The 13,456-nt window shown below is 37.1% G+C and overlaps 1 protein-coding gene across 1 annotated transcript; it reads right to left on the bottom strand.

The window, feature by feature from the left end:
- Positions 1-356: 356 nt before the first annotated feature.
- Positions 357-13,456, bottom strand: slc39a4 (solute carrier family 39 member 4). Its single transcript, XM_067612840.1, has 12 exons — positions 9,997-13,456; positions 7,131-7,469; positions 5,550-5,745; positions 5,053-5,234; positions 4,449-4,632; positions 3,809-3,981; positions 3,264-3,461; positions 2,699-2,803; positions 2,195-2,249; positions 1,933-2,085; positions 1,629-1,816; positions 357-1,515 (listed from the first exon to the last, which is right to left on the bottom strand). The coding sequence occupies exons 1-12, from the start codon at positions 10,204-10,206 to the stop codon at positions 1,387-1,389; spliced, it is 2,112 nt and encodes a 703-aa protein (XP_067468941.1). The 5' UTR covers positions 10,207-13,456; the 3' UTR covers positions 357-1,386.

Raw genomic sequence — 13,456 nt, 5'->3', positions numbered from 1 at the left:
ACTGTTCAAGATTTGTTGCCATCAGTAATGTTTATAGACACAGGCTTATGTTTTCAATTCAGGCAAGTTTAGAAATAAAATATTTTTCATTTATTAGTCAAACTCTAATTTGACTTTAATTTATTAGCATATTTTTCATCTAGTCTCATGGCTGTTTAAAGATGCCGTCTCCATTATACAAAAAAACATTTATGCCTGAAATTTAAATGTTTCAGATTTTTTAGTCAGAGTTTACAAAGTTATAACCACCCAAGAAACAATAAAAACTGAGAGTTTCTAAAGTGTAAATGCAGAATTTTTCAGTCACCATTCATCAGCTACTTAAGTAGAAGAAACTTAGAAACGATAATGGGTTTTGAAAGCATTTTAATTTTTTCAAACTGGACAAAAGTACAAAATATATATCATACTGTATGTTCCAACATATTAACACTTTTTATACATTTACCTTCATCATAATTAGTGTGGTGGGATTCTTAGTTTAGTCAAAATCAATTCAAACTGTATATTTTTTGCTTTGACAGATGACTTTTTCCTCTGACTCATCAACGTACATTTAATAAAAAGCACACAAGGAACAACTCTGCACAAAGCTGTTTGATACAAGTACATCATTAAGAAATAAAAGGGGAACTTACTGTATATATTCTGTCTCTATATATATATATGTTAGTCGATTTCCTTGTTTTACACTTATCAATGCTGCAAAATAAACTTCAGACCTGGCACATTTATGACCAGAAAAACAGTGTTGGATTTTGTTGGACTTGAACTGTTCAACATTGATTATCAACTTACTATGACCCATTAAAGTTATTTAATGGGTCATAGTTAAAGTTATTTTTACTGACCCATTAAAGTTATTTAATGTGTGTATGTGTGTTTCCTACAAGACACATATATATAACCCTAACCCAAACCCTCCAACTCTGAAGTTAGTGGTGTTTGTTTACTGGATTACATTATTTTATAAGGTGTTTCTGATATTTCACTCACTCCCACTGGTGTGCCAGAGAAAATGGCATCCTACTGTACTGATTAAAATATATAAGGAGGCCACTGGGTGTTTTTTTCTACTTGAGGTATCAGTGAACAACATTTGAAACCTAATCAAATAATCACATCTGTGATTGATTGGTTTTAAAGTTTGAGGCCTTTGGATGCCCCAGCAAATTGTAATCTTTACTGGATAAGCTTTTTCTCTCTGTCCCGGTGGTCTCATTGGCCCAACAAACACCCTCAGAAAAAGAACACAGGTGTTAATGTGTGACGGACACGTTACTGTGTCTCTACATTGCTCAAAGTTTTTACGATCTGCATAGATTATACCAGAAGTAAGATGAACCCACTGAATAGAACAATATATTTGTCTTGAACGTTTTTATATTAAAAGCTGATTCTCTCCTCATAAAGTGACAGTACCAACAAAATACCCCACCCGCTCAGAAGACCGATATTCTGCAATAGAAACATCAGCCAGGGTCTCTTGTGGTTCACATGAACCATGGTGGGAAGCTGGAATGAGAGAAAGAGATGCAGGGAGATAAGAGTGCAGTCTTTGACTGTATGTTTTATCATTTATAAACTAACTCTGTTTTTCTTTCTGGTCTGTAAACACAAACACTCACCATATCAGCCAGTCCCACATACAGAAAGAGTCCTGCGGTGATGGCAGCTATCCACTGTTTGGTAGCAAGGTCCGTGGCTACAGACAGAGCGACATACAGGCCGATGAAAGAGGTCATGGCACTGCCGACGTTTAAAAGCAGGGCCATGCGGACAGACACGCCGCTATGGAGCAAAATGGCAAAGTCACCTGGACAGAAACAAGAGGGACAGGAGGGTGTTAAGAAACTTTAAAACTTGAAGACCAAAAGACCAGAAGACCAAACTAGAAGTTGTTTTTACAGTATGTGTGTGTGTGTTACTCACCTAGTTCATGTGGCAGTTCGTGGCAGAGTACAGCCAATGATGTGGCCAAACCAGACTTCCATGACAGGGAGAAAGCTGCACCCATTGCTAAGCCATCTGCAAAGTTGTGGATTCCATCGCCAAGAGTTATCATATAAGGCAACAGACGCTGTTCTGCATGGGGCAGACACACAAAGTTATGGTTAGTGGTGGACAGTAATTACTACAGTTTAATGATGACAGGCTTGTGTTTGTGTTGGATAATCATAATAACTTTCCTCACCTCTGGTGCGCTCTTCTGGAGTTGAAAACGATATGTCATTGCCCTCATCGCCAACCTGAAATGTAATTTAATCTAAAATTTAATTTAATCTAACACTTGGTTCTTTTCAATGACGTATATGTATTCGTAGGGGTGTGTTTCTACACGCTATCAACCAAAGTACCAAAAGGTTTATCACAACAGCTGAGGTAACTTATAACCATCTTTTACAAGATACATTTTAACAGCCGATAAGAGTTACATGAGTAAGACACTTTAGAGCTTTAGTGGATCCAGGAGGCTGTAATGTCACTCTGACATCAGTGTTATGGTAAGAGGTCAAGGACAGCTCTAAAACCTCTTTGGGGTTTATGACTTTTACTGTAATGAGAGACAAAATGCCTGTTCTGCGCAGGTGACTTAGACCATACTTTCACGTGGCAGCAGCGTGTATCCTGAGTGACTGAATCAACTGAACATCTGTTGTCGACCTGAAACTTCCATTAATGTCAGTTTGTTTCTCACCAGGTCTGCTTTCGATGCTGACTGTGATTTGTCTCTTTGTCTCCTTTCCTGTTGATACATCTCTAAAACCCTCCCGTGGTCACAGTGGTGAGGCTCTGAATCTTCCTAAAGAGAGGAAAAGAGAGGCAAGGACATGAGGAAACTTAGACCGAGTAAGAGTGAGTATTTTGCACACAGAAGCAAAGAAGATTTGTCTCACTTGTGGTTGATTTTCTGCGTTTCATGACTATTTTACATTTAACACTAACTAAACTTTGCAAAGTTTAGTTGTTAAAAAATTTAGGATAAGATTATTATCAACTTTAGAACAGGTACCCATAGCCTTTGAAAAGTCATAACTCTTAAAACACCCATAGATATAGATGTTTGACATCTGGTCCAGATACATTCTTGTTATATTCTTCAAGATTACCGCTGTATTAAATCCACCTTCCAATTTATTATAATCAGGGGATGATAATGTTACAGTAAACGTAAGTGAATGTATCCGTATATATATTCCATCAACATAATGTTGTGTGTGATGCTAACAGTTATCTATGCTGGTATGGTATTTTTTGCTTACCCCATGATGATGTTGATGATGGTGAGTAGTATCTTTACGTGTGATCAGAGAGAAGATTGTTTCCATCAGGTAAAAGTAGTAGATCCCGGCCATCACTACCAACATCTTGTATATGTACTCTGGCGTTTCTTCCTCATGACTGTGATCTGAATGCCTATGCCCGCTGTCGCCGTTTCCGTGCACATGTAAGCCTAGAAACTAGACACACAGACCCGCAAGAAGAAGTCAAAACAAGTATCTACTACACAAAAATCAACATGTGTTAATGTTATGACAAAGCTGGGAAGATGCCCTGGTGGCCTAGTGGTTAAGAAAAATACTAGAATAGCACAATGTCCCCAAACCAGAGCTATATATTAAAGTGAATACTGGACTGAGATTATTAGAATATGATGCCTGTAATGTGGGCATGTAAGTATAGGCAACTACTTCCTAACATGTAAACCATTCGATTTTTTATATATTAATTTTGTTTTGGAGTCTTTTGGCTTGCTAGTTGTAAAGAAAAAGCTTGTTTAAGCTTTAAAAATGTATAAATCACTCACCATGGGTAGCAGGTGCAGTAAGGCATCTCCACTGAGTGAACCTACTGCCAGGCTGATGCAAAACTGGATACACAGCTGGAAAAAATTGGTGCATGAGGTACACAGCAGCAGCACAATGCCAAACATGGACACCAGTGTTATCACCATGTTGGCAAGGGTTGCGTAGAGGTATCCTACAAGAAAGGAAAGAATAGAGAAAAAGCAGGTGGTCAGTCGTCAACATGTTGAGTGTGAAAGCTCAAAAACCACCTGTGCATCCAGGTATCCTGAGAGAGTATGATGTGCAACTCGGTCTTTGAAATGGAGACAACATCTGTGCATAGTTGAACTCACCCTGCTTGCACCTTGTCAATGAATTTAAACATTTCATGTGTAGTTGTAATTAGAAAGCCACATTCAAGTGCTTCCATGCCAAAAAGTGGGGTGTGAGGAGAAGATAGATGCTGGTTTTAATCGTTGGAAAAGTTACCTTGACACCTTTATTAATGTTTTAAGAAATAAAGAAATACTGGGATATAAGTCTTTAATAACTGTTAACTGGTTATTTCTAATACTTTTAATAGCAGGCAAAGGCATAGATTGACAGGTTGTGTTTTTACCGTGTTAATCCACATGCAAACACACATACATGCACACTTACTCTCTGTCTTAGTGAGCCCATCTGGATGCACCGGCTCTATGACGTTTGTACAGGCTCCACTCAGGATCTGCTGGACAAGCGCCGGGCTGAGCCGAGCCAAGTCAGACCGACCCAGGCCAGAGGAGGCAGAGCTGTTCTCTGGCAGATTGTAGATCAGCACCAAGTCTTCAGCTGAGAAACAGTGCTGGGAGAAGGAAAGGTGAAACATTTAAGCACAAACTGGTGATCTAGTAGAGTAATAAACTATTACATTAGCTGTTTCTTACATACTGTATGTGTTTTTTTGTAAAGATGAATGAAAACAAGGAAATGTGCAGAGAAAAAACAACTAAGTTGTTTCATGTTAGTTTAATAGGTTTTTTTTGTTGAAATACAATTTTGCCTGTGCAGGGAGAGAGATGAAAGTAAACAAAACAACACTACATTTACCACTACAAACCTAATCAGATTATAAAAATTATATATCCATTTCTATCCATGATCACAGTAATGCACATATTCTTTACCTGCTGATCTTCAAGTTTTAAAGTGTACCACCATTCCACTATCATTATCAATAACTGAATGTTTTATCGTTGTGCATATGCAACATTGGTATTTATACCTGCTCCCAGGTGGCATTTTTCTCATGCTCCTCATGGTGTTCATGCCTGCTCCTCTTCCTCCATCTTCCATCTCTGTAATCATGGTCAGTGTGTTCATCTTCATGGTGGTCATGCTCATTTTCATGCTCATGTTCGTGGTCGTTGGGTCCGAGGTTCAGACTCCTCATAAGAGCTTCAAGATCTATAGAGCACAAATAAAAGATACGAACACCCAGATTCATTTGGTATTCAAGTATATTTAAAGTAAGAACTGATGACTACTGAAGAGAAAGAAAATATAGAAAATAAAAACTTGATTAACAACAAGAAAATTACTACACATTTCTGGTTATTTTTTGCTCATGAAAATCTTCAATTATCCTCAGATTTATACTTTTAGTGGCTATTTTACTTCAAATACAGTAAAAACAGGGTCTGGATTTTTGAGTGGTGAATCTATCTGCAGCTATGCATGCATTTGTGTCTGTGTTCTTCTGTGTTTGTGCAGGACATTGACCTCCGACAGTGAAATTCTCGGACCCCAGTCGGTTCATGATGTAGTCCAGGAAGAAGCTCTCCTCGGGCAGGGTCTGGCTAACAAAACAGTGACCTAGCAAGGCGTGATACAGGACACGGCCCAAAACTGCACCCACTGGCTGGTCTGCTGAGGGTACGCCAACTTCTGTCATGATGTCACCGGTTGTTACACAGCTCTGGTTACCATGGTGATAAGGAAGAAGAAGGACAAAGAGAAGGGTTATTTTAACTTGTCATAGTGGTAAAAACAAAGTGTTAATAATAATAATGATGGCTCCTTTCTATTCAAGTGTCTCAGTGAGTCATGACAGTGTGTCAGTGCCAACATGCACAAGACCAGGAAGCTGAAACTGAAGTAGCTAAATGGCATTCAGCCATTATTAATTTTATTATTTACACGTATGATTTTCCTGCTGTGACATGTCAAAATGTCTTCTTTGAAAAAGGCCTACAGAGTTGTCAAGAAACCACTAAGCTGACATTTTGAGGATTTTTAGCATTCCTGCTGAATGCCATTTCAGCTAAGCAGCATCGTTTTTGATGTTTAATCATTATTTCGGTGTTTAATCATACAGCTGGTTTGGGGAATAATTCACAAAGCAAGATTTAAAGGTTAACCAGATAACACAACTATCCTTTAACCTGAAGATAACTTGAATTTGTTAAACATTTAATATTATGTTTGGCACTGTGGACTCTTCAGTTATGATTGACATATATTTACAGAAAGCTCTCTTACAGTTTATTTTAAAGTTAATTAGCTAACTTGTTAGTCATCATCTACATTAAATACACACTTTGTGTTACAGTCACTGAGCATGTGCACTATCATTAAGGGATGCTGATTGTTTTGTCAGTGTTGTCCTCACTTTGCTTTGCTACAAATAATGACTTTGACTCCAGGAAACAAAAAAACAGACCACATGTTAAGCTGATTGATCACTATTGCGGTGACATGCAATCTTACTCGACCAATTACTTGTATGCTTACTCACTAACATTATGTTCAGTGTCTGGCAACGCGGCATTGCCAAACATTCAAGAGGGCATTTTTCAGTGTGATTATGGGTGTCACGTTGATGTGGCAGTTCAGGGCATAACCTAGCAGGCATCACCCAAGTATGATAAGATATGGTGAGTGATAAATACTGTAGGGGACCATGATTAGACTAAAGCACACCCCTGAGTGAAATATCCTACTGTGAGGAACACGTGCATGATTGATGTCTGATCTCGAAAGTCATGTGAAAAAATTGGGTAAAAAAGCAAGAAATATTACAAACTGGCTCCTTAAGTCAGCATAATCTTATTTATCATACAGCACTGGTTTCCAAACCGTGGGGTGGGCACACATGATGAGGGGGGAAACTGTTTTTTCAGCTCCCAAAAGGGGGCATGAAAGAAAAAGTAATGGAACCACTGTCATGCAGTATTTTCAAGACTGTCAATTTATGAACTATAGAGGATATTGAATCACTTTTGGTAAAAACAGAGCAATAGATCGACCAAAGATGAACTAATACTAAACATTTACTAAAGAAATAGTCTGCTGAATGCTTACCTCACTGTCCGCAGGCTCATAGTGGTTGTGAAGCTCTTGAAGCACAGTTTCTAATCCATGAATATCTATATGCTCATGGTCATGATGCGGCTCTCTCTCTTCATGGTGTTCCCCATGTGTGATTTTGTGTAGGAAGTGTTCGGTCTCCTCTCCCCACCTCCCCTGCCTTACTGCAGCACACACCAAGCCAGGAGAAGTAAGGTACAGGACGCAGCCAGCAGCGACGGCAGGGAACTCGGCTACGCTGATGGTAAAGTTTTCCCTGCCTGTTCCGGTTTCATCCTCTCCGTGAATGGAGTGATTGCTGATGAGCTGGTGGACAGCATCTAGTAGATTACACTACAGAACATTCACACACACACAGAAACATTCATACACATCAAATTAAGCAACAGAAAATGTAAATGATCTTTCAAATACATTTCAGGTTCCACTGTATCCTTATAGAAACTGTTTGATTTAGCAAACTCAGGGATTTCAAGTAATTTCCAGGGAACAATAGCTTTGTATGCATGTTTAACTTCTATGAAAACACACATAAAGAAACAGCAGTGACAACAGGGTCTTGGATAATTGAATCAAAGACCATGAACCCCTTTTTTTGTTATGCTGATTTCATTATTAAATTTGACTAAAAACAAGGTTAGGTTTTCATAGAATTAGCGTCATCACGAATATCAGCTCTATCAAGCTTTTCTGATAACTAGAAGGGGAGGAAGTAGGGTATAATGTAAAAGTATGAAAACTCCATAAAATACTGACAACTATCTATCGTGACCCAGAAACTCTGACACACAATAATTAACATTTCTTAAAAGTTGCTCTATTAGTTTGACTTGGGGGAGGGAAAGGGTTTTATTAAAGGGTCGATTTACTCAAACATATTTTCTCACTTAACTGCAAGTGGTATCTAGCCATGCAGATAGTTTTGGGTTTTTTGCCAAGGTTCTGAGATTTCTGCCTCCTCCCTAAAGCAGCAACATTCCTTTCCAATTTAATCTTTTCATTGGTGTAACTTTGACTGAAGAAATAGTCAGTATGAAAAGTTTTGGCAGCATTTTCTGAGGATTTGGGGCAGTAATGGAAATGTTTTCATAAATATAGTTTCAATGCTTTGTGCAGCACAAATTAAATTACATTCTCCTCATTTGTATAGGAATGGCGGTAGAAGAAGCAGTACTTGGACAAATAAAACTACCTGCTTGAATAACTAGCAGTAAAAGTGAATTTGGCAGAACTGACTCTTTTAACTGTCATAATAGGAAATAAAGGCTTTGAACTCACAATGTCAAACTGTTCGGACACTTTGACATGACATAACATTTTAAACTTTTATTGTAGCTCAAATGAGTTTTATTAGTTTATCGAATCTTCATCTTTATTAGCACTATTAAGTGTAGTAAAGCAGTTCTTCACAATCTCTTTGCTTTTTGTCCATTCAGTCTCTGCCAGCTTTCTTACTGTAGTTGTTTGACAGTAAATATTATCAATCAATATCAATAAAATGCACTGTCTATTCAAGCAGATTACAATCGATGTGAAGGAGGCTCAAGGACTCACACTGATAAAGTGTTTTTTTACAAGTTGCCTGCAAATACTGAACAGTGCCTTTCATAAAAAACGACTCTATTAATTAGTTAGCTGTTTAATATATATATATATATATATATTATAAAAATACAAACAGCTCCATAATCAGACTAAGACTAAGATGGTTCTTGTGATAGGTAGTTGTCATTATTCTGCCCTTTTATAGACTGACTTACAAAGTGAAAAAAACAGATTTTTGAGAAAATTTACAGATTTGACTGAACAAATTCTCAGTTTCATCCTTTTATACACAATTCAGAAAGTCACTACTGCATTTAGTAAGTAGCGTCCAGATGGGAAAAGGCTCTAAAGATATTGTGAAGCCAACTGTTGGTTAAAAATGCAAAAACAAATTACATCAACCAGTGATTATAGAAATAATAATAACCACCGATTATTTTTGTCTAGTGCAGTTTTTGTGTAAAAGGCTTGGAAAGACTTTTTTTCTATTTGCTCTTTTTTAAGGTGCTATATAAAATAAGTTATTATTATTGATGTTGTTGTTCCCCTTAATTTCTGTTTATGTTATGTTCATATGTTGTATTTTTATACTAAATCTGTACTTTGGATGTACATGTTACTTTCTTGAATAAGAAAAAAGAACCCTTTATGAGCAGTGTAGTAGTTATTCTCCTGGTTTTGCAGACTGAGTCATTGTAAGTAATTGTAACTATTTTTATAATTTGTATAAATAAGTCTTCATAGCTATTTCATACTCTGGTCACAGCACCTGCTGGTTAAATTTAATACGTCATCCTAAGATTACAGTGCAGTAATGTTGTGACTTCATAGGAAAAATCCTTCATTGAAACACTAGTGTCAGAGCTGCTGCTAAGTCAGGTGCGCAACAGGTGCGCACTTCAAATTAAATAATAATAAATAATAAATAATAGACAGAAATAATCCGTTTTAACAACACTTTTAACAAAAAACAATGTATTTGAAAGGGTTATTGACAAAAAACGGACCTCTTGGGGAAAAAAAAACTGACAATATGACGTTTTGTCTGCAGCCCAGACATAATTATCACTGTGGAGAGTGAATCAAAATTTTGAAACTCTTCATTCTTATACAAGGTGTCAAATTAATTAAATACATATACGCTAGATAATATTACACTTGAAGACGGTTGGAAATCCCCATTGAGACATTCAGTTTATCAGCAGGGTCTCTGGTTAATAGCTTTTGGACCTCGACCTCTTTGCACAGAGCCTGCAACTGAGTGTTAACACCTGGCTCTCTGACCCGTCTGCGGAGTTAGCCTAATAAAACTTACCTTTTCACACGACACTTCACCGCACTGCACACGTTTCTCTAGTGTATTAAAGAGGGTGCGAAGGGACTGCCTGGTTAGATGCTGCTGTCCTGGAGACACGACGCTGATCACGGCTCTGTACGCCTCCTCCACGGCGGGAGAACCCGAAACAGAACCGAATAAACCCCAACTGACGAGCAGAGGGAGAAACAGCAGCACGGAGGAAGACATCTTTCTCTAAAAAAAAAAACAACAACTACTTTTTAATACAAAGAAATGATTAATTGAGAAGGAAAGAAACAGCACAAAGTAGGTAGATACAGGCTGATCCAGTCCCAAAGTATTTCTAAAGACACATTGAGCTGTATGGGGCTCAGCTCTCCGTTCTTATCTGTTTAAAACGGCTGCAATTTACGGGACCTGGACTCTGGATTGTGATTGGCTGAGACGTGGCTTAACCTACAATACTCTGTTGTCACCTGCACAAGGCATGAGAGGGTCTCTTCATCACACCTGCATGTCGACTATGAGATTTAAAGCTCTCCAAGGCATCACCAGGACAACAAACAGATTCCCATCTATCTTTTGGTAAAGCAGTGCTTACAGAAAGAAGGGAAAACTGAGCCGCAGCTTCCAGCCATTGTCAACAATAATGTAGTAAACATAACATAACTTAAGATATTTAAGTGATTCATTAAGAGGACTAACTCTTCACTTTCTAAACACTTTCTAAGGAGATGGTGTAATCTCTAAATGGGAACCTGCTGTGTGAGTGTGAAGATATCGTGTGTCTCTTGACATATCGTGTTAAGAAAGTCTACAGACAAAAAAACATCAATGTCTTTCAAAAATAGAGGGATGTATGATTTCAGAGTACATTTCCTTGTAAGATGATGACTTCCTGAAAACTTATCTGCCACAATCATTGCTTCACCAACTCGACAGCCTCTTTTTACTGGTGACAATTTAACGAAAAGAACTTTCTCAGAAGTTCACTGACAGACATGTCAGCAAGTTCAAGTCCAAGTTCCTTGTTGTTACATCTACTGTAATTGTCTCATTACACAAGTATGAGACAGTTTCAGCTCCTCAACGATGCAGTAAGGAAAAAAAAGAGCTATAAAAACAGGACAGAGGTTGAAGAGTGAGCAGGTTATTGTCTCTTGTAAGGATTTAAACATTGTGTCAGTGGCTCAGTGAAAGTTTCTAGTGTTCACAGATGAATGCTCTTTAACATTAAAGATACAACTTTAAAGACCAGTTTTAGTCTCATGAATAGAAGCTTAAAGAGTTAAAAAGACAATCTTTACAGTTGCTTCCTACAGCAGTGTATTTTTCCCACCATGACAGAAAATATTTGCTCAGTTTCCTGATATAACAAGAAACTTTTCTCATTTTTAACACGATCCTTTTCATGTTATTATGAGATCCTTTTCATGTTATAACAAAACAGTTTCATATTATAATGAAACACAAAACTTGTTATCTCACAAAACCAACATATCTCAGTAAAACAACTGTTCTCATTACAAACATAAGTTGGTAAGTCATTACAACAAGAAACTTCCATATGTCCTAAAAGGTAGAAAAAAAGATTTTCTGCTACAGTTCAGCAACTTATGACTTTGGTTCTGTTTGACTCAATACTTATGTATTGTATATATACTTGTATATCTGTATATACACATTACTGACAGTAGAGAGCCTGACAGTCTTAGCCCAGGGCTTAGATTAACCCATGTTATCACTGACTCAGGTTCCTGATTGACAGTACTTGAACAAGAACAGGAACACCAAGCACAAGAACATGTAATAAACACATTAAATGTGGTTTCTGGGCTTGATTGAAATGTTCTGAGTCAGGACCAGAATGTGAACTATTCTGTCTATTTGCTTGCAAAACAAAAACAGACAACAGGTAATCAAATTATGCACTTTAGTCACACGGAAATGCAAAACAACTATGATACTGTTCTGTTTTTTATTTCCTTTTTCTTACTTTTCAATCTGTACCTCCTTTAGCTCTACTCAGCTGTTTATCGAGTACAGATAACTGCAAACAGTCTCTCTCAAAACCATTCATTCAATTTGCTTGATTTACAACAGGAGACAGACAAATCACACTAACCAAAGACAATACTACATTTTTACATGCTTCATTAATTATTTACAATGATCTGGCTTCATCTACACAATGTTTAAAATTAACTTTCACTTCACTGTGTTAAATGTTGGATGCTGTGTTTGTGTGATTTGACTATTAGTTTTTGCTAATGTTGCTTATAATGTAGGCTCATGCAGTTTTTATCTTAATGCTGTAACACAAATGTCCAAGAGGCAAAAAAGGAAACTGAATAGAGCAAATACATCTTTTCAGTGTGAATCTACCAGGAGAATGCACATTTTTATTCTGCAAGTGCGAGTCACATATTTCTTTCTTCTGTTTTTTCAAATGACAGCTGCAGAAACCTGAAGCACTAATGATCAAATGCCATGATGTTTTTATGTTTGTCTGGGTTTAACATTAAAGTTGTGTGTAATGCAATGCACTCTGCATCAACATGTCCACCACTTATGAAAGGAACACGATCTCAAAAAAATGACGTCACCTACACTCTGCTCTGCTGTGATTATTGCACTGTGAATATCCTTTAGATGTTTCTTTAAATAGGCTAAATGAGGTTAAGCCAGTTAATGACAGTAAACACAGCAGAGCGAGAAGAAAAGAGGCAAAAATAACTTGTCAAATGTTATTCAAGGTATCAAAAACAAAACAAAAACAAAAGCAAAAATAGAAGTTTATCCATGAGTTTAAAAAAAACCTTTACTATGTATATTTAAATTTTCTTCACATAGTTTACATTCAAATTTATTTTCTACATCCACCTGTCCCTGATAATATGCTACACTACTGTATAATGCTTCTAATTGGATTTATAACCTGTATTTGTGTGTGTGTGTGTGTGTGTGTGTGTGTGTGTGTGTGTGTGTGTGTGTGTGTGTGTGTGTGTGTGTGTGTGTGTGTGTGTGTGTGACTATATCAACCAGCAGATGGTGCAGCTGCTCTGTGTAATTTCAGCAGTTTATGCATCTGTGTTGTCCAGTTCTTTGACACTTCTGTAAGTCCCCAAATCAAAAAAATTACACATTTCAGATTATATTTAAATGCATCCTTCTGTTATTTAGATCAACTACACATGTTAGCTGTTAAGTTTATATTGAGGAAAACTGTTTTAATCATTGCTGAAGTACAATGAATAACACTTGTTCATATACTGTGCTTTATAATTTGATCGATATTAGCATGTGATTTAAGATTTTACATTAACGGCTGCTTATTTAGAAACAGAAAAGTGATGTTTTTGTGTGAACTTTCATTTATTTCTAATGGAAAATAACATTGTGCTACTCTTTTGTAATGTTTCTCCACTATATCCACTGTCTGCTACTGCACAGTGCTCTTAAATGCTACTTAAAACGT

The sequence above is a fragment of the Thunnus thynnus genome, chromosome 15, assembly GCF_963924715.1.
Source record: "Thunnus thynnus chromosome 15, fThuThy2.1, whole genome shotgun sequence".
Classification (NCBI taxonomy): domain Eukaryota; kingdom Metazoa; phylum Chordata; class Actinopteri; order Scombriformes; family Scombridae; genus Thunnus; species Thunnus thynnus.
Note: the sequence above shows the minus strand (reverse complement) of the source record. Positions and strands in the feature narration are given on the sequence as shown.

What these genes read in the sequence shown, in the direction of transcription:
- slc39a4 (XM_067612840.1), bottom strand. Translation starts at nt 10,206, where the DNA reads ATGTCTTCCTCCGTGCTGCTGTTTCTCCCTCTGCTCGTCAGTTGGGGT. An exon ending in ATGAGCCTGCGGACAGTGAG is followed by an intron (nt 5,746 to 7,130) that starts GTAAGCATTCAG and finishes CATGGTAACCAG; the next exon opens with AGCTGTGTAACAACCGGTGA. An exon ending in CGAGAATTTCACTGTCGGAG is followed by an intron (nt 5,235 to 5,549) that starts GTCAATGTCCTG and finishes TGTGCTCTATAG; the next exon opens with ATCTTGAAGCTCTTATGAGG.